Source organism: Sphaeramia orbicularis, chromosome 16, assembly GCF_902148855.1.
Source record: "Sphaeramia orbicularis chromosome 16, fSphaOr1.1, whole genome shotgun sequence".
NCBI lineage: Eukaryota > Metazoa > Chordata > Actinopteri > Kurtiformes > Apogonidae > Sphaeramia > Sphaeramia orbicularis.
The window spans coordinates 5,365,279-5,386,328 of NC_043972.1; the positions used below are offsets into that span (position 1 = coordinate 5,365,279).

Consider the following 21,050-nt stretch of genomic DNA (forward strand, 5'->3'; position numbering starts at 1 on the left):
ATTTTCCAGATCTATTGTCTAAAAATCAGTTCTTATATCTCACTGAAAAGTGACTCTTTAGGTGATTATGTCTTAATTTAACCCTTTCATGCAGAGTGGTCACTACAGTGGACAGCTGTTCTATTCTATATTCATGGATTTTATTTTAGTTCCATATCAGTTTATGCATCATCTCATACACTGCAACTGATACCATTACTGTAACTTTGCTGTTCTTGATAAACCTGATCTGCACTAACATGTTTGACTGTAAATCAATTGCTAATTGCTATTAGACTGTTTTTGTTTTTGTTTTTTTCTACTCTTTTTTTGGGCATATTATCTCCATGAAATAAGTAGTTACTAGTATTAGAGTATGCTAAAATGTGAGAAAACATCAGATTTCCACCAGTCACAAGTGTTTGCTCCAGGAGGATTCTGTTGGGTTTCTGTAAATTAGCTTAGAGCAGGGGTGTCAAACTCATTTCAGTTCAGGGGCCACATTCAGCTAACTTTGATCTGAACTGGGCCGAACCAGCAAAATAATAACATAACAATATATAAATAATGTCAACTCCAAACTTTTCTCTATGTCTTAAGAGTAAAAACAGTAAAATTACATTACGAAAATGTTTATATTTGCAAACTATTCTTTCAAACATTGTGAACAACATGAACAAACTGAAAAAAATAAGTGTAATTTTAACAATATTATGCTTCAGTTTATCATTTACACATGTACATTATATATAACACACAGATCACAGTAGGTCTACAAATACACAAAACATTTATTAACAGGTGGAATATTGTTAAAATTGCACTTACTTCTCTTAAAACATTTCAGGTTGTTCACATTTTTTTGTGAAATTATACTTTGTTTTACTGTAAATACATGAAAATATTTACATTCACAAAGAAAAAAATTTGGAGTTATGAATATTTATAGGTTATTGGGTAGTATTTTACTGATCTGACCCATTTGAGATTGAATTGGTTTGAATGTGGAACTTGAACTAAAATGATTGTTAATATTTTAGTAGAATTTTAGCATTTCACAAATTCATCCCAAGGGCCGGACTGGACCCTTTGGCGGGCCGGATTTGGCCCCCGGGCCACATGTTTGACACCTGTGGCTTAGAGTCTGGTTTTTGACCAACTCTATATATAAAGTGTCATGAGATAACTTTTTTGTTGCGATCTGGTGCTATATACAGGGTGGGGAAGCAAAATTTACAATATTTTGAGGCAGGGATTGAAAGACAGTGTATGACCAATTAGTTTATTGAAAGTCATGAGAATTTATTTGCCACAAGAAAATGTACATAATAGAAAATGTTTTTATTCGATGTGTCCTCCTCCTTTCTCAATAACTGCCTTCACACGCTTCCTGAAACTTGCGCAAGTGTTCCTCAAATATTGGGGTGACAACTTCTCCCATTCTTCTTTAATAGTATCTTTAAGAAAGTCAACATTGCTGTGTGATGTTCTATTGGTGCATGTTCTAAAACGCCCCAAATAGCATAATCCAGAGGGTTTAGATCTGGGCTAGAAGGCGGCCATAAACATGATTCCCAAAAATTGCTAAAGTTGGATTTGTTGCTGTTGTCAACAAGTGTTTGGTGTTCTTGTGTAAGATTTTAACTTCAAATCATATTTTACTGCATTTCTAACGGTCTTGTTGTCTACCTCAGGTTCAATTGCCATTTTTCTCATGGATTTGGTTGGATCCTTCAGGATTTTGGATTTGAGAGCTTTAATAAAAGCTTTGGTACGTTTTTTGTTGCTTCCTCCACTTCCAGACTTTCTGGTAATAGTTTTGCTCATAGTCATTCTCTTCTTTCCATTATAAACAGTCTTTATGGACACTCCAACTATTTTTGAAATCTCCTTTGGTGTGACGAGTGCATTCAGCAAATCACACACTCTTTGACGTTTGCTTTCCTGATTACTCATATGGGCAAAAGTTTGTGAAAAGGTATGGATAATAGTGTTAGGTATGATTATGACATCAATATATGTTTGGGTTCAAAACAATTGACGTAGTGCCTGCTGAGAAAAAACAACTAAATGTTCATTGTAAATTTTGCTTCCCCACCCTGTATATATAAAATTTGATTGACTGAGTGATTTAATTAGTTTTCCCCTATAAGTTGCTTTGGAAAAAAGTGTCCGCCAAATGCATAAACATAAACATGAACATACCAGCATTGAACATGGTTTTATTTCATAGTTTTCACACAAAATATCAGTAAATACATGTTTCTTTGCTTCAAAAATGAAACGCATGATGTCCAGCTGAGTGGACATTTTTGCAAGTCTATGAAAAATAGGTTCATAAAAAAAAATTTCAATCGCATTGTTTTTTTTTTAATACCTAAAGAGGAATAAAAACCTTCTGGAAAAAATCTTGATTAAGGTTCTCATCATTCATGCATGAAAGGGTTAAGTGTAATGAGAGATTTTGAATAGAAATGAGAAAAATACACTTGGTAAGATTTAGATTTTTTGCAGTGTACGAGTATGTGCACAGTTTGCTGATGTGCGATGGGGGGGGGGGTTGGTTGGGGGTAGGGGTGGGGGTCCGGTCCGGCTGTACTCACAGTTAAAGATGCCCGGTGGAGGGTGCTGGGTGACCACGGGGCAGTTCTCCTCATCGCTGTTGTCCCCACAGTTATTCAGCTGGTTGCAGATCAGCGAGCCCAGACGCAAACAATTCCCATTGGTGCAGTGGAACTTGCACTCTGCGGAACCAGGAAGGAGAGCAGAAGAGCAGACATATTTCTGAGTGAAACTATTTGAAATGATAAGTTGTGTGAATAGACCTGAATTCACCGTCTGAATATTAAGGTTGAGGTGGCAGTACAAACATTGCAGCCGTTGTTCCATTTTACATCCAAACAGGACAAAACGTTTTGTTTATTCAAGGACTTCAAGTCATTATTGCCTTTAAGGAATGATAAAAAGAATTGATCTTGCTGTTAAAAGACTGTGAATATGTGGAGGTTTTTTTTTTGTTGTTGTTAAAAAGTCTCGAATGGGCTGTGAAGCCTGAAAAAAGAGGAACAATCACAACCAATTATTGACAGCTGATAAGGATATCAACATGTTCACAAAAAACAAACAAAAAAAAATGTAAGAGGTATTCATGGGGGGGAGAAAATAGCAAAAAAAAGCTAGTAAAAAAAAAAAAAAAAAAAAGTACGCCCACACACATACGCCAGTGTCATTGCATGCAGGCTCATTCTAAAATGTGTAAAAGCACTGATAAAGAGTGCGGACCACAAAATGCTCTAATACTGAGCTGTTATGTGCAGTGCTTCCCGTTATCTACGCCTCAGAATGTGCAAGGTCAGGTGAAATGATTTTTTTTTTTTTTCACCTGTGAGCTCAAACACAAAGCAGAGTTAATGTGTTGAGTTCACGCAGCAACAAGGTCAGACAAAAGTGGTCTGCCGCTCAAAACAACAAAATAAATAAACTGTTTTCCAAATGGGTGTTTGATGTGCCGCCGCCCTGGACGCTAATGTGCTTCTGTCACGGTTATTAGAAAAGAAAAATAAAGCCCTAAATATTAATACGCCTGATTAACTCAATGTGCAGGAAAACAAAAAAAAAAACTAGAAATGTAACAGTATAGTATATATAATGTAAAAGTAATTATATATATTCCGCAGGGGGATGAATAATCACGCCTAACTTTAATCATAATGTGTGAAACTAAGAACAAAGTGTTGGATGCTGTGCAGGCGAAGGGCACGGTGTATGCCCTGGAGTGCAGTGTGTGGTTTAGTGCAGCTGTTGTCGAAGAGCTCCACGTTCACGCCGAGCCCACCACGACTCCGCAAAGAGAGTCTCTGCAGAGAGGGAAAATAAATTAAACTAAAATGATAATGCACTTATTTATTCTAAAAGGCTCAGGACGACGCTGAGCTGACAGCGGGCGTGTTCGGGACATGGAGGGACTTCATCTACTGGAACTGTCCCACAGGTCATCGACTTTTAAAGGAAGAAAATCACACTTAAGACGTTTCTTTGGTACTCGCGACATTAAAATATCTAGATAATAAATACTAGAAATGCTAGTTTTTTTGGGGTTTTTTTTTTGATCAATGTATTTTTTTTTTTAACTTGCCTTTTATTTTTTACTCTGCTTTATTGCTTGTTCTATACTCTTCGGTTTTACTGTTTTACTGTTTTACTGTACGGTGTCCTTGAGTGCCAAGAAAGGCGCCTACAAATAAAACGTATTATTATTACCTCCGCCAAGGAGGTTATGTTTTTGCCAGGGTTTGTTTGTCTGTCTGTTTGTTTGTCTGTCCGTTAGTGTGCAACATAACTCAAAAAGTTATGGACAAATTTTGATGAAATTTTCAGGGTTTGTTGGAAATGGGATAAGGAAGAAATGATTAACTTTTGGGGGTGATCCGGAAGAAATCCTGGATTCTGGATCACTTTGAAATTTTCGTTAACATTGTGGTGAATGGGGCCAAAATTTTCGTTTCCCAATATCTTGCTTAATTATTGACCAAAACTCATGAAATTTAACTCAGGAATTGACAATGGGGTCCTCTATCACATTTCAAAGACTGATCCGGATCTGATCCAGAAGGCGGATTTTATTTTAAAAAATAAATGTAGGATTTGTATCACCGATTATGTGGGGAATTATTGCGCTTGGCGGAGGTCTGCGCTCTCCGAGTGTTTTTCTAGTTATTATTATTATTATTATTATTATTATTATTATTATTAAGTCTTTCAAACATACAAAAAGTAAGCTAAACACTGAGACATAGTACTGAGGTATAAGACGCCACCAAAAAAACATAAAGAAAGAAAAAAATAAACTAGAAAAGCACTCGGAGAGCACAGACCAAGGTCATAATAGTTTTAGATTTTTCATTAAAGTTTTTTAGTTTTATTTAGTTTGGACTTTTTTTTCTCTAATTCAGTTAGTTTTAATTCATTTTTAGAGCAGGTTTGTTAGTTTTTATTTATACTTGATTTTTATTTGATTTGATCTATCACCCCTTTATGTGAAGCACTTTGTAACGTGTTGTTTTAAAAAGTGCTATATAAATGAAGCTTTACTTACTTACTTATTAGTTTTCATTTTTTTCTAAATGCTTAGTTTTAGTTTAGTCATAGTATTGATTTTAGTTTGGTCATCTCTTTTCTCTTCTTCTCTGTCGTCGTATTCAAATAAATCCCAGACAGGACTCTGCTGCTTTGTCCCAGCTTTAGTCTCCATGTTTCCAGGTAGAGTGGGGACCAGAAGACGACTGGAAACCACAAGTGAACACAAGTGATGGACCGACAAGTGTCGAATGGTGCCGCCAGCTAAAATTGCTAGAGTGAAATAAATTGATTTTGTATCAATCTGACATTGACAAAGACAAAAACAAAGGCAATTTAATCCTTAATTTTTATACGTTTTAGTTAGTTTTGTAAACACACAATACAGTTTCAGTTAGTCATGTTTTTTTTTTTTCTTTTTAATTATAGTTTTCATTTATTTCAGTTAACGAAAATGTTTTTAAATTTGAATGCTTTTAAATCCAAACTCAAAGTGCTGGAGAAGAACTCAGTGATTTGCACGTGTTTTTCATAGGTTGAATTGTCCTGTAAATTATTGTTTGTTGTAACTGTATGGGGTAATTGTATGTTGTAACTATGTGTTGTGTTTCATGCTGTCTCTTGGCCAGGACTCCCTTGAAAAAGAGGTTCTTAATCTCAATGGGATCCTTTTCCTGGTTAAATAAAGGTTAAATAAAAAGAAATAAAAAGAAATAAATAAATTTAAAATTGTAGTTTTCGTCATTTCGTTAGTTTTCATTAACGATAATAACATTGGCGCAGACCTCCGATAAGGCAGATCAGCCCCCTCCCCCATCACCACCAAAATGTAATCATTTGTTCCTTGTGCCAGTATCAACATTTCCTGAAAATGTAATCAAAATCCACCCCCCTTCCCCCTTGCCCCCCCTGCCCATCACCAAAATTTTATCATTTGTTCCTTGTGCCAGTATCAACAATTCCTAAAAAATTTCATGAAAATCCGTCCATAACTTTTTGAGTTATCTTGCTTACAGACAAATAGACAGACAAACAAACCCCAATGAAAACATTACCTCCGCCAAGTGTAACAGCGGAGGTAATAAACTAGAAAAGCACTTGGAGAGTACTTGGAGGCAGATCAGCCCCCCCCCCCCCCCCCGATCACCACCAAAATTTAATCATTTGTTCTTTTTGCCAGTATCAACATTTCCTGAAAATTTAATCAAAATCTGCCCCCCACCCCCCTTGCCCCCCCCCTTGCCCACCACCAAAATGTAATCATTTGTTCCTTGTGCCAGTATCAACAATTCCTGAAAATTTCATCAAACCTCCCCCACCCCCCCGATCACCACCAAAATTTAATCATTTGTTCTTTTTGCCAGTATCAATATTTCCTGAAAATTTAATCAAAATCCACCACCCCCCCTCACACCCCCCTCCCAACCCCGGATCACCACCAAAATGTAATCATTTGTTCCTTGTGCCAGTATCAACGTTTCCTGAAAATTTCATCAAAACTCATCCTTTTAACTTTTTGAGGGAAGTTGAGATAATTTATTTCTCTTTTCTCCACAAACAACAAAAAAAAAGATTCAGAAAATATGTGCACAGCCTTAAAAGACACATAAAACTGAACTAAATTTGTTGTAAAGGTCAAAGTACTTCCTGTGACCTCTGACCCCATGACGAGAAGCAGCACAAACACATAGAACCTGATCAAAACCTGATCATTTTATACATTTTTGTTCTATTTATTCATTATTTTGTTTGTTTTTTTTAGTTCTTATTATTATTTTGTTGATTTTATTTTGTTAAATTTGTTCATTATTTTATTAATTATGTGATTAATTTGTTCATTTGACTTGGTTATTTTTGATCATTTTGTTCATTTTATGGATTTTTCTTCAGTTCATTTTTGCTTCATCTTTGTTAATTTTTTTTTTTTTTAATTTGTGGCTCATTGTAGAAAATTAATACCATAAATCTCACATTGTCTGAACAACAGGGTTAAGGACATGTTAAGTGCAAAAGGAGGTCACACTAAATACGACCACTTTGGTTTATAGAAGCTGTTATTTTTGTCTGTGAAACATTAGTTTTCCCTGCTGCACATACTTCACATATGTCCAGATTGGATATAAATACAGAGACTGACAAATGCAGCTGGGTGGACATTAGAACTTTAATAAACCATCTACATAATGTTAGACCAGGACTGTTGCACTCTACATGTTTTAAATGCATTAAAAAAGTCACATGCATAAGATAACGGACTGTAATGTCAACTTCTGTCAAATGTCAATGAAAAAATAAGACAGTAAGTACGTTGTTATAGATTGGAAACAAACAGCGTGTATTGATAAATATATAAACACATTAGCGTCGTTAGCACTATCTCATTCTTACTTGTTCATTACTATTTGACAAATAATGAATCGGTTTTAGTAGTTTGTTTGTATAAAGCTTTTTGACACAAATGGATGGAATTTTAACATCCAATTAAAATAAATGAATAGGTCTAAAATCTTTTTCGCGTTTGCTGCAGATAACATCAGAATTAGCATATATATTGGCTTGTATAGTTACATGAAACATCACTGTATTCTAAATATAATCAGGCATAGCAATTTAAATGTAAAGTATTATCAAAAATGCTGCATAAATTGACCATGAGCATATGTGTCACTCCCAAATGTCCAGTAGTGTTTAGTCTGCGGTAAGAAAAGCACAATGTACCGTTGTTGATTTCCAGTGATAGCACAGAGCTGTTATTTTATGTACATAAGGGTGCGCTCGATGCATCACAACTCCTTTTCATACTGTAGGTCTGAAAGTAGGTGGTGTTTAGGTGTTAAGAAACATGAAAAACAATATTTTCACAAAACAGTAGAACTCCAAGGCAGCTGGCTAGCAAGAACGGCTGTAAACAATGCAAGGTTTAACATATTTTTAAAAGAATCAGCTTAACAAATGTTTTCAGAGGGCAGAAATACATTCTGTGATTTTAAGTTGTTAAAGATGCACACAATGCATTTTGGTGGGAAAAAAAAAAAAAAAATCTTGCTTTTTCTTTTTCATGTTTGTCGTCCTAGGCATTTGATATGTTAAAGCCGACTGTAGCACAGGATTTAGTGAGGTGTAATCTAGGAATAAAGCGACAAAACACACATCCCTGTAGTGTATAATACTGCTGAGTGCTGGTTAATCAATATATAAGAGTAAAACAAGGAAAAAAAACACCAGTACAGCATCTGTGTGAGGATTTATCTCTGCCATGTGATGTTTGTAGCACCAGATCTCCAAAGACACCATCTTAAATACCCCAAATCCCTTGGAGTTACCAGTCATGTGATTAATCTACTAGAATATTTACATAGATTTTGTAGATATATTTATTTATTTATTTGACATGAACAGAACAGTAGCAGCTCGTTCTTCCTTTGTCCATCCTCAACGTAAACAAACTAATCACAGGTTCAATAACAGCAGAATCTCACCGTGAATCAAACAGAACTTATAAAAACCACATAAATCATTAATGTTCCTCTATTTATCTGTATCAGTAGCACGTTTATAGCATTTATATAGGCTTTATATAACATAGGAATGTATCACATTATAACTTGAAGGTTTTAACTTGATAAGTTACCACATTATAACGTGATAAGTTTATATTTCATTTTATCGTGAAAATTTCCTAAACCCTTTATTGGACAAGTGACTATTTTGGTCATTTCCGCACACATTACAAAACAGTGACAGTAATATTTATAGTGAGGGCAGTGAGTCAACAATCTTATGTCCAGTGTGGTCTACAGGTTCTATTCTATTCTATTCTATTCTATTCTATTCTATTCTATTCTATTCTATTCTATTCTATTCTATTCTATTCTATTCTTCCATTGTAAATAAGGGTCTTGACCAACGACTGGTGTAAAACAGATGTCATGTGACCACAATGATGACAGATCTGACCTGTGGATTTTCTACTCACAGACAGACAATGTGTGGAGCAACATCTGTTTACAGCTGGACTATGAGGAAGGTGAGGAGTTACTGTAACATGACCATTATATGAATCCAATACAGTTTGTACTTTGTGTGTGTTTTTACCTGGACATCGGTCTTAGACCCAGAGGAATAACGGAGACCGGATCAGGTTCAAAGATGAAATTCCAGTTAAATCCAATATTATTTCTGTTAATCAGCCTGATGTGAATATACGCAAAGCTTTTATTAAACAAATGTCACAACTTCTGTTGCAACATATTTATGGGCAAATATTTCACTTTTTATTCTATTTTTTTTTTTTGTTTTGTTTTATTTATATTCAATTCACTTGTTCGTCTCATTTTTTTTTTTTTTTTTTTTTTTTATGGCATGACTTTTGGAAACGCTGTTGATTGCTTTTGTTAAAAATAGGACCAAGGGTCCTGTAGTCCAACAGCATATTTAAAGACATTCACTGACATTCGTTTGACCTTTCAAGGTCACTCAAGGTCAAAGGTCATGGCATCAAATGAAAGCCGATATGTGACTTCCAATCTATTGCCAATAGCAATTAAATCAATACCTTCAACTGTTTTGAAATTACAGCATGTAGAATTTTGTCCAGTTATAAACCAATGGGGATTTGTAAAATTTTAAAAATTCAGAAAAAAAAATTTAAAATAATTGTTTCTCAATTCTTTGAACAAACTTGGTAGACCTTACCCCAAAGAACCTCTGCTATAGATTTAAATTGATTCTGACTGACGGTTTTGGAGAAGTTTTTAGAAATCTGGATACAGATGACCTTGGGTTTGAACTTTCAAGGTCACTTAAGGTCAAAGGTCATGGCATAAAATGAAAGCCCATATGGGACTTCATATCTATTGCCAATAGTAATTATATCAATATCTTCAACTGTTTTCAAGTTATAGCACTTTGAAATGTGTCCCATTATAAACCGATAGGGATTTTTAAAATTTCAATAATTCATAAAAAAAAATTTAAAAATCAATATTTCACAATTCTTTGAACAAACTTGGTAGACCCTTCCCAAAAGATGTTCTTCAACCAATATAAAGTCATTCTGACCGACGGTTTTGGAGAAGAAGATTCTTGAAAAATAGTCTACAGACGTACGACCCCTGCTAGTGCACAGTTGTGCTGTAGAATGGAAACTTTCAGAAACAGTGTGCTGTAGAATGGAAACTTTTAGAAACAGTGACTCAACAGTCACCACGTATCCCGTCCTGGTTCATCCTGCTTCTTTCATGTTACGCTTTGCAGAAGAAAATAAGAGATCACTGTTCTCTACCAGCTTTTAACCCAACATTAATGACAGCTGATTCAGTCCTTGTTGACTCAACAAGCAGCTGTTACGCAATTAAATTGTGCTTTTTATCCTAATAGTTACTTTTTGAGAGATTTATGACCGTTTCCATGTCCAGCAGCGTTATCAGCTCATGTGACAGAATTATTTTTGAAACTCTGACAAAAACCTTGTGTACAAGGAGACTGTTTTTTCATTTTCATTGAAAATGCATCAGTATGGATGAGGCCTGAGAAGACCTTTGTTGTCATGGTTACAACAATAAGATCACTGTTTTGGTTTTTATAGTCGCTGATAAAAGAAACAGCACTGACTGTCGATGTGAAATGGGAATTTCCATTTGCATTTATAAGTTTGGAAATACTGATCCTTCTTCATCCATCACCACACACTGGGGAGGTGCGGAATTTAATTTGTGGTTTTCTGCTCTATTAAAGAATGATATGTGGACCTTCAGACAGCCATGTGTTTTTACAGAAACAATATCCCAGTTGCTCTGGATAATTCACAAACCACAGTGTCAACAGTTGTCCCTGTTCGTTCTCCCTTTAAATAACAGCCTCCGATGGAAACCGGCGACGGCTCTGTGGATTATTTGGAAAAACCACATCATTGTTTCTGCAAGGGCACATTGTTTGAGTATCAATTTACAACATTTAGTCACATTGCAACTGAACACCAGTCGGAGCGTTGCTTATGTGTGCGAACAGGTCAAAATGAGGAATCACAAGACGAGGTGAGAGAAAGGGCAGCGGTGAAAAATGTGGAAAAAAAAAAAAAAGGGGGGGGGGTTCCCTGTTTGAAACTGGGACATTCACAGAGCACAGACCTCCACCAAGGCCAACAGTCCACCCCTCCTCTGCCTCTACAATATTATTAAACCACAAATAAGCCGTGAATTATGACCTCCATTTTCCTCTTTTTGTCGGCTGGTGTCACTGTTTATTAGACCCGACTGTTAACTGTTACTACTGTAAGATTAGAGCGTCACTGCTCTGAATAAGATGAAAGATTCCGATGTTCAGGTGTAAACAGATCAAAGCCTCGGGGTCTTTGAAGGGAAACCAGACTCTGATCTGTTTGAATGGATCCTATGGGAGAAGAGGCTCAGTGACTCAACTATCATCTACTCATCCATAGACTAGCAAATGATGACTCCACCTGATAAGATCTTACATGAACAAAATGATTGTTTAGTCAGACAAGTGACGGTTTGAGGTTTTGCAACAGGTGAAGTTTCATCAGCTGTACAGTCTGTTATCGACCCAAAACATGGACAAAACACACTCTTTTCTCCTTTATATCATCAAAACCAAAGGTAAAAATCACCAAACTCACCAAACTTCTCACTAATCCACATGATCACAGCTAAGAAATCCACTCTAATGAACTATGAAGATGAAATATTAGAAACTTTAGCAGAGCGTTCAGTGATGTCTAGGGCTGTGTATCAGCAAGAATCTAGCAATACGATACAAATTAGGCCTGTAATGGTACACAAAATTTTCAGTTCAGTACGTTTTCAGTTTTCAAAGCCATGGTTCGTTTTTTTTTTTTCAGTTCAGTACGGGAAGAAAGAAAACCCTTCAAAATGTCTTTAACACATTTATGAATTTTTGAAAATTTTTCCCCCAATTTTTGGAGACAATAGAATATAGAAAAACAGGAATAATATAATTCTGCTGCTATAAATCAAATAGAAAATAAAATGAATTATTAATATTACTAAATGTATTTTAAACATTAGTATTGCACTTTTCCCTGAAAGGTAGTTTTGAACAAACAACAAAAATCTAATCACAGTTCTGTCAGTTCACACTCTGCATAAAAACAGCATAAAAATTCCACATGAAGTGCAACATTAAGAAGAGGACAAACTGGTATTCTGTTTAAACAAACTGAAGAGCAACTTTGACAACAAAAAATGAACCAAATTATTTATTTTAGGACAGAGAACAAACTGTTTAGGACACTGTGTGTACGTGTGTGCGTGTGCAGGGTGCGATTTGTCGGGGGGTGTTTTTGTTGGGTTTTTTTGGGGTTTTTTGGTCGGAGCTGGGGGGTGGGGGGGTCCATAACTAACATAGCCAATGCTGGCGTGAAACAAAAGTGAAACTTTATAGTCTTTCAACGTCCAACTGTGGGTTCTATTTCTCTGTTATACAGCGTGTGTGTGAGAGACAGACAGAGCTAGTGTCAGTGTTTTAGAACTACCGTAGTTCCTAGGGGCCAAACAACGTTCGTCTTATCACCGTCTCTTTCCTCGTTGTTGTCTTTCACCTGAACCTGAACTGATCCAAACTGGACTGTAATGATGGCGGAGGGTCTGCAGTCTCTTCCTTCCAGGTTCACATCATATTTGTTGTTGTTTTTTTGTTTTTTTTTTACCTTATATCAGCTGCTATTTTGTATTTTGGGTCAATGTGCGCGTCCTCCAATATGTCCGTGTGGAACTTGTGCAGATTTATAGTTCCGCATCAAACAACGTCTTTCGTTCCTTTTTCTTTTTCTCATCATACTTTGCCGTTTGGATACAGCTGTGTACCGAACCGAACAGGTGTGTACCGAAACGGTTCGGCTCAGTACGTGTACCGTTACAGGCCTAATACAAATCACAATACTAGGATCACGATACGATATATCACGATATGTCATGATACTGTTAAAAAGGCAATTTTTGTTTGTTTCTTTTTTTAAATGATTATTTCCTTGAAGAACTGAATTACACCAGAAATCTGCATAAATACTAAACACATTTTTATTTGATCACAACAGGATCTAATGCTATATCACAAAATTTTCCTGTGTTAAAACTTAAATTATATTTTACAGACATTACAATTTAAGATCCTGTTCAAATGTTCATATTCAATTAGTTCAGAACTAACATCATAATATTATTTTTGGGCAATCCCAACAAAGGAACTAACAAAATTAACCCTTTCATGCATGCATTATGAGAACCCTAATCAAGATTTTTTTTTTTTTCCTGAGTGTTGTTATTCCTATTTAGGCATGGAAAAACAATGCAATTGAATTTTTTTTTATGAATCTATTTTTCACAGTTACAAAAATGTCCACTCAGCTGGACAGCATGCATTTGATTTTTGAAGCAAAGAAACATATATTTAAAACCCACCATCATAAAGTGATAGACTGTGTGAAAACTATGAAATATTTATTTTTTAATGCAGCTAATCTCATGTTTTCACACATTTTATCATATTCTAATACTAGTTATGGAGATAATATGCAAAAAAAAAAAAAATTGTTTGAGAAAATTAGCAGTTGATTTACACTCAAACATGTTAGTGCAGATCAGGTTTATCAAGAACAGCAAAGTTACAGTCATGGTCTGAATGTCAGTGTAGATGATGCATGAGCGTCCACTGTGTTGGTTGAAATCCTCCTAAGACCGAGGAAAGTGAACATTTTTAGCTTTTTTTTTTTTTTTTTTTTTTTTACATTAAACAGTCATCTTGATTGGAAACCGCATAATGCAACAGTTTTTTCAGATACATTTTTAAAATTATTTTCATTTATTTATTTTTTAATGGATTGTCCTTCACAATGAACAGCATTTTTTTTAGTGAAACTGTCAAACTTTAGTCCCCAACAGAGGACAGAAATGCACTGCTGGTTCTCAGGTGGACATGGAACTAAAACAACTAAACCCATGAACATACAAAAGAACAGCTGGAGAGTAGGTGTCCGCTGTAGTGACCATTATGCATGAAAGGGTTAATAAAAGAGTGTTAAATGATAATAAATGAAAAATAAAAAAAAAACAAAAAACAAAACTGAACCTCCACAATATCTGCATTTGCATAAATACCTAAAAATATCAATACCGTACTTTTTAATATCTTGAAAAGAAATATCGCGATATAATGCAGAACTGATATTTTCTTATGCCCCTAGTGATGTCAGAGACCTGATGTGATGCACGCCACCAGAGCTGAAGCTAATTAGCTTCGGTTTAGCATTTACGCTAACATCAACAGTCTTTATTCAGAGTACTTATCACACACTTTCATTTAAAACTGTAGCAGGAACAGATGGACAGGAACACCTGTAATTCTGCCTTCCTGTTGCTTTAAAGCTGCAGTGCTTCAGTGTTTTTTGTATTCAACATATTGTATTCAAGTGGTTTGAGAGGACATGAGACTTCTGCATTAACTCCTATCCAGCGTTTTCAGTTGAAGAAAGTCTACCCATGATGCCACACTTTGGTCTAATCACAGGTGTGTTCAGGCAGGTAGATGGGGTTTAGTATGGGCTTGGTAATTGTAATCACCAGTCACTGATCAGAAAGCTGCAGCAGGAAGGTGTGTCTTTCAAATTTTGGAAGATTTTTTCCGATGATTTAGGTTCTTGGAGTTTTAACAATCGAAGCTGAAGATGATTTACTGATAGAAACAGTGACGTTATTGGGTGTAGTTTGAGCAGGGCCATATTTGGACGAAAGAAATGAACCATCCATCCATACATCTATCCATCCATCCATCCATCCATCCATCCATACATACATACATACATACATACATACATCCATGTATAGATCCATCCATCTGTCTATAGATCCAGTCATCCATCATCCATCCATCCATCCATCCATAGATCCACTCATCCATCCATCTATCTATAGACCCATCCATCCATCCATCCATCCATCCAGCCCGCCCGCCCCCCCATCCATCCATCCATCCATCCGTCCATCCATCCATCCATCCATCCGTCCATCCATCCATCCATCCATCCATCCATCCATAGATCCATCTATACATCTATTCATCTATCAATAGATCCATCCATTGTCCGTCCATCCATCCATCCATCCATCCATCCATAGATCCACTCATCCATCCATCCATCCATCCATCCATCCATCCATCCATCCATCCATAGATCCATTTATACATCCATTCATCTATCAATAGATCCATCCATTGTTCATCCATCCATCCATCCATCCATCCACTCATCCATCCATCTATCTATAGATCCACTCATCCATCCATCCATCCATCCATCTATCATAGATCCATCCATCCATCCATCCATCCATCCATCTATAGATCCACTAATTCATCCATCCATCCATAGATCCATCTATCCATCCATCCATCTATAGATCCACTCATCCATCCATCCATCCATAGATCCATCTATACATCCATTCATCTATCAATAGATCCATCCATTGTCCGTCCATCCATCCATCCATCCATAGATCCATCCATCCATCCATCTATCTATAGATCCACTCATCCATCCATCCATCCATAGATCCATTTATACATCCATTCATCTATCAATAGATCCATCCATTGTCCATCCATCCATCCATCCATCCATCCATCCATCCATCCATCCACTCATCCATCCATCCATCCATAGATCCATCCATCCATCCATCTATAGATCCACTAATTCATCCATCCATCCATAGATCCATCTATCCATCCATCCATCCATCTATAGATCCACTCATCCATCCATAGATCCATCTATACATCCATTCATCTATCAATAGATACATCCATTGTCCGTCCATCCATCCATCCATCCATAGATCCACTCATCCATCCATCCATCTATCTATAGATCCACTCATCCATCCATCCATCCATCCATCCATCTATACATCCACTCATCCATCTATCCATCCATAGATCCATCTATACATCCATCCATCTATCAATAGATCCATCCATTGTCCATCCATCCATCCATCCATCCATCATCCATTGATCTATCCATCTATAGATCCATCTATAGATCCATCCATCCATCCATCCCAACTGCCCTTGAGCTGTTTGTCTAGAAAAAACACCTTTTGTTCCATATGAAGAACCACATGTCTGACACTCACAGAGCTGACAAGCTACTGATCATCTATGGAATCAAGACTAAAATGACTTTTGGTGAAATATTTTAGACTTAGGAGCCAGGGCGTTTTGGAACGGCATCTAGTGGCTAACAGCAGTATTACACATTAAGATACTTGTATATTGCCTTCACTTCTAATGGGACCTCGCTGCTCGATGTGGAGGAAGCTAAAGACAATAATAAAGGCCTCTGAAAGAGTTGGAAGTAAAATGTCTATAAATATAGAAGTAAAGAAGAAGTAGCAGACAATATTGGAGCAGGATTAAACAAAAGAGAAAGGATTGAACAAATATAGAAATCAATGTATTCCATGCATATTTTGCTAGTGTAGAAATGGAGATTTGGAGATTAGATGAGCCTCATTGTCAGTTTTCACATAAGGGAGCAGAACATGTAAGAACGGCAGGAACCGGAGTCCACCAACACTTACTTTCACAATGAATAATTTAATAGTTTTAACCTCAGAGAATAATACACAACCACCCTTAACCCACTTTATTATGCAATGTTACAGACCACATTTCTAAACATATCACAGTATCCGGAGCTCACCCTGGAACCACTGACACCGAGCCAGTGGAGGTGAAACATCTCCAATCCAAACAAGCCCAGGTTCAAGTCCTGCGTGTTCCACTGTTTTTATTCAACACACCTGGACCCACTTCATTTAAAGTAAGAGCAGAAAGTTTGTCCAGCTCTTATTTATCACAGCCGACACAATTATTTCTATAATTAAAACTTTAACAAAATAATTACTGGGTGTTTAATAATGGTGTTGGGAAGAACGCTGCATGTCATCTCCATGGATTTTGTCTGAGAGAGAAAATTGTTTATCTCAGACTGATCGTGCAGAGTGAAGAAAAACATCCTTGAATAACTGAAGGAAATTATTCATAAAGCAAAGGACATTGCCATCGTTTGCAGACGTGAAAATAGTAAGATAACACCTGGAAACTCAGAAGGACAAATTATAAAAGAGCCTACACAGACATAAAAGAAGGCGGACATATTCGGATGACAGGGGGCTGTACTACCCATAATGCACTGTAACCCATGAAGACCCAGTGTTACTTTTGTGGCAGTTTCCAAATGAATTTTTATCACTATTTAATCTTTCTTAAGTGACTTATCACCCTTCATTATTATATTATACCCTGCATTTTACATTTTCCACCTTAAATCACATATTTTCCTACATTTATTTTCCTACATTTAATTTAGATGTTCAAGAAAACTTAGTAAATTCAAAGGTTAAAGGTTATTGTGTTAAAAAAAAAAAAGAAAACTGAAGAAAAATGGACTTTTTCAGTCAAATCTATCATTATCTGAACATAAACCTAGTGTCTCCATCCACTGTCATTGATCCAACTCCACTGGTTTTACTGGTGAATCAATGCTGTAGAAGATGACGGTGTTTCCACTGTAACTACGGAGCCTCTGAACATCCAAATGGGTCATATCTGATGACCATGAAAAGATGACAAACTGCATTTTTCTCCAATTATTTACATGTATTGACAGGATTAGTGGATCAACAGGTATTAAACATTTGGGTGCTTTTATAAAACTGGTCCCTAAAAACAGGACATGGGGCTAAAAATTCAAACAAGATGTAGGCTAATGTTATGAAGCAAATTTGGAAGCACTTTGGGTCTATTTTAAAAATGAATATTTACTGAGATAAAATAAACTATTTTTCAAATATAATCTGCATTTAACACGGTAAAAAGGACACGAAAATTACGCGGCACTATTTTTTCAAATATCTTTTATTCTCTCGCAGGTACATTTTGGGAAGTGAAGAAAATATGCAAGGCTGAGTGTGTCACAAAAATGGCCGCTGTTGCAAAATCACTCACAATTTATATGTGTTTAAACAGGCAGGTTCTGTATGTACTGCAAGTGGACACAATGGGTTACACACAAAACCTAGAGTAAGACTAAGTTACGAGTAAAGAGTAACTTTTCAGTGAGATATAAGAACTTATTTTTAGACAATAGATCTTGAAAATCTTATTTCAAGAAATCTTACCAAGATAATTTTCTCTTGTTCCACTGGTGGATTTTTTTTAACTTGAATTAAGCAAAAAACCAAAAACAAAAAAAAAACAATTTTTTACTTGAATTGAGCAAAAAAAAAAAATCATTTTTTTACTTGAATTAAGCCAAAAAAAAAAAAAAAAAAAAAAAAAAAAAAAATATATATATATATATATATATATATATATATATATATATATATATAATTTATTTATTTATTTTTAACTTAAATTAAGCAAAAAAAAAATCTTAAAGATTAAGATTATTTAAGTTTTTCAAGATCTATTGTCAAAAAATAAGTTACTATATCTCACTGAAAAGTTACTCTTTCGGTGATTATGTCTTATTTTAAGTGTGATGAGATATTTTGACAAGAAATAAGAAGAATACACTTGGTAAGAGTTTAATTTTTTACAGTGTAGATACCTCCTGGGGGGATATATGTCTAAATTTCTCTTTTATTATTGGGTCTAAAAAGCTGGTAAAGCACTAGATACCAAAATAAACCCAGTTTCATGGACAGACCCTTTTAGTAGATGCTTTTAGTCTCTGGTGGATGTTTGGGTGGTCATGGGTTAAGTCCTGTGTTCAGTACCAGGTAAATACATGGAGCAAAAATGAGGAACTCAGTTTATATCAAAGGCTTTTGTTGAAAATCTAAGCCATTGTTTTCTGTCTGGAAGAGTTTTCTGTTCCTCCAAAGCCAGTACCAGGACTTCAGACTATGACTTCTGGAGTATTTTGGAGACTGTGCGCTCTGAAGGTTTAGAAGTAGAAGCACCGGTGTGACTTGCTAGTCTTTCACACATGACACAGAGATGTTGTAAAGGAGAGGGTGTCATGCACTAGTGGGGTAATATAAGTTGTCAAATTTATACCAAAACCCAAGCACAACAACAGCCCAGCAGAAAAACAGTGTGTGCTCATAAGCTCAATGTGCTTTTTTGAAGTTTGTTTTGAAGTCTGGGATTGTTTCTTGATGTCTGCAGACTCCAACAGAAGCGAGAGCTGCAAGATGTTACAAAGATAACGGATATTTTCGTCCTTTACATTAGTGGTTCCAGAAGTTTTTGACTCAAGACCTTAATAATCAGTTTGATTACACTGGTCAACAAAGAATTTATTGTTTAAGTTTTTTGAGCTGATTTAGGATCATTTTGGTGCTGAATCCAAAAATCACATTCATTTTGCTCAATCAGGTCAACTTTCTGAACTATGCTACATATTGGCTTTTTAACATTTTTGCTTACATTTATGGGCATTTTCACGTCATGTGATACAAAATTCTTTCATATTTCTTGCAATACACGAGTTCTGAAGATTTTACTTTTGCCAGTTTATGATTAATGTTTTTTTTAATATTACAGGTGAATGAAATGGCTTCGACTAGAAGATCTTGCAAAAATAAGCCTGATGTATTCTGCTACATCTGCGGTGAATACACCATTGTACCTAACAGGAATCGAGTCACAAGTTTCATAAAGTGTGCTTACCAATCTTATTTTGGTATTAATTATTATATTTTGTGAGAAGATCACATTTTTCAAAATCAAATTAGCAAAAAAACCTGACCTGATTGAGAAAAACAGATGTCATTTTTGGATTTAGCGGTGCAAAATGGTCCTAATTCAGTTGAAAAAACCTAGACAACTTGCAAAAAACATTTTTTTGTAACCCAGTGTAATTTTCTCCGTGACTGTATATATTTATACATGGTACACATTACATACCAAACATATAAATATTGCTTCCTGTGGTCGAAAACAAGCATATCATCCGTATCTGCCATATTAGCGATAACATCTAGAAATAATTTATCTAGTCTTGGAAATATTTCACAGTCATCCACATATTACGGTTTGGATCCTGAAGCTTTTAAAATGAATGATAAGAACGGTTTCACGGCAGCATCCATGAAGAAATAAGCAGAAATATAAAACAATGAAACAGGTTCTGGCTTTCAGTTCCACAATCATTTCACATAGTTTGTCTCAGAAAATGAGTCCCGCTTCATACATGGACGGTGCATGAGGTCAAGTAATTTGGAGTGATTTGCACGACTCCCACTGAAATATTCAGCGGAATTATTCCTTTGCCATAGTAACAAATCAGCTTTGACTCCTGCACGCCAAACTCATTACTTAATGTGATTACGCAGGTCTAATCAACTGCTGTAATCAAGTCTCAGCCACATTCTCCACACTTCTGGTAGAGCTTCTTCTTCTTCTTCTTCTTCTTCTTCTTCTTCTTCTTCTTCTTCTTCTTCTTCTTCTTCTTCTTCTTCTTCTTCTTCTTCTTCTTCTTCTTCTTCTTCTTCTTCTTCTTCTTCTTCTTCATCATCCTTTTTTTAAATTTTTTTTTTAATTTTCTGTCCTTGGCAAAGTAATAGATGGAAGATGGAGGCCAGAAATAATCCTTCACAGGAACAGTGGAAGGAAATGTTTTTAATGAAATTCATTAGAGCGGTCGGGGAGGGGGGGTGTGCCGCTGTGTTTTGTTGAAGTTCTACACAAACACAGACGCTCGGTACCTGAAAACCACACACACACACACACACACACACACACACACACACACTTGCCGGCGAACACCTTGCAGGCCCGTTCCTGGTGCGAGTCCTTCCGATTTGCCCGGCTGGCAGTGAGCGACCTAATGACACTGCACATTTTCTCCTCTTCCTCCCATAACAAGAACAGCTTGTTCTGCTCTTGTCTAGACGGTAGCGAGGGGAGGAGGTGGGGGGTCGGTGGTGGTGGTGGGAGGG

At 36.0% G+C, this 21,050-nt stretch overlaps 1 protein-coding gene across 3 annotated transcripts in view; it reads right to left on the bottom strand.

The window, feature by feature from the left end:
* Positions 1–21,050, bottom strand: part of ldlrad4b (low density lipoprotein receptor class A domain containing 4b) — a 647,819-nt gene that overhangs the window by 290,297 nt on the left and 336,472 nt on the right. For all 3 annotated transcript variants that reach the window (XM_030159286.1, XM_030159284.1, XM_030159285.1), the window contains one exon: positions 2,583–2,723. In XM_030159286.1, the coding sequence (XP_030015146.1) occupies positions 2,583–2,723 (141 nt within the window). The remainder of the gene's footprint in view (positions 1–2,582; positions 2,724–21,050) is intronic.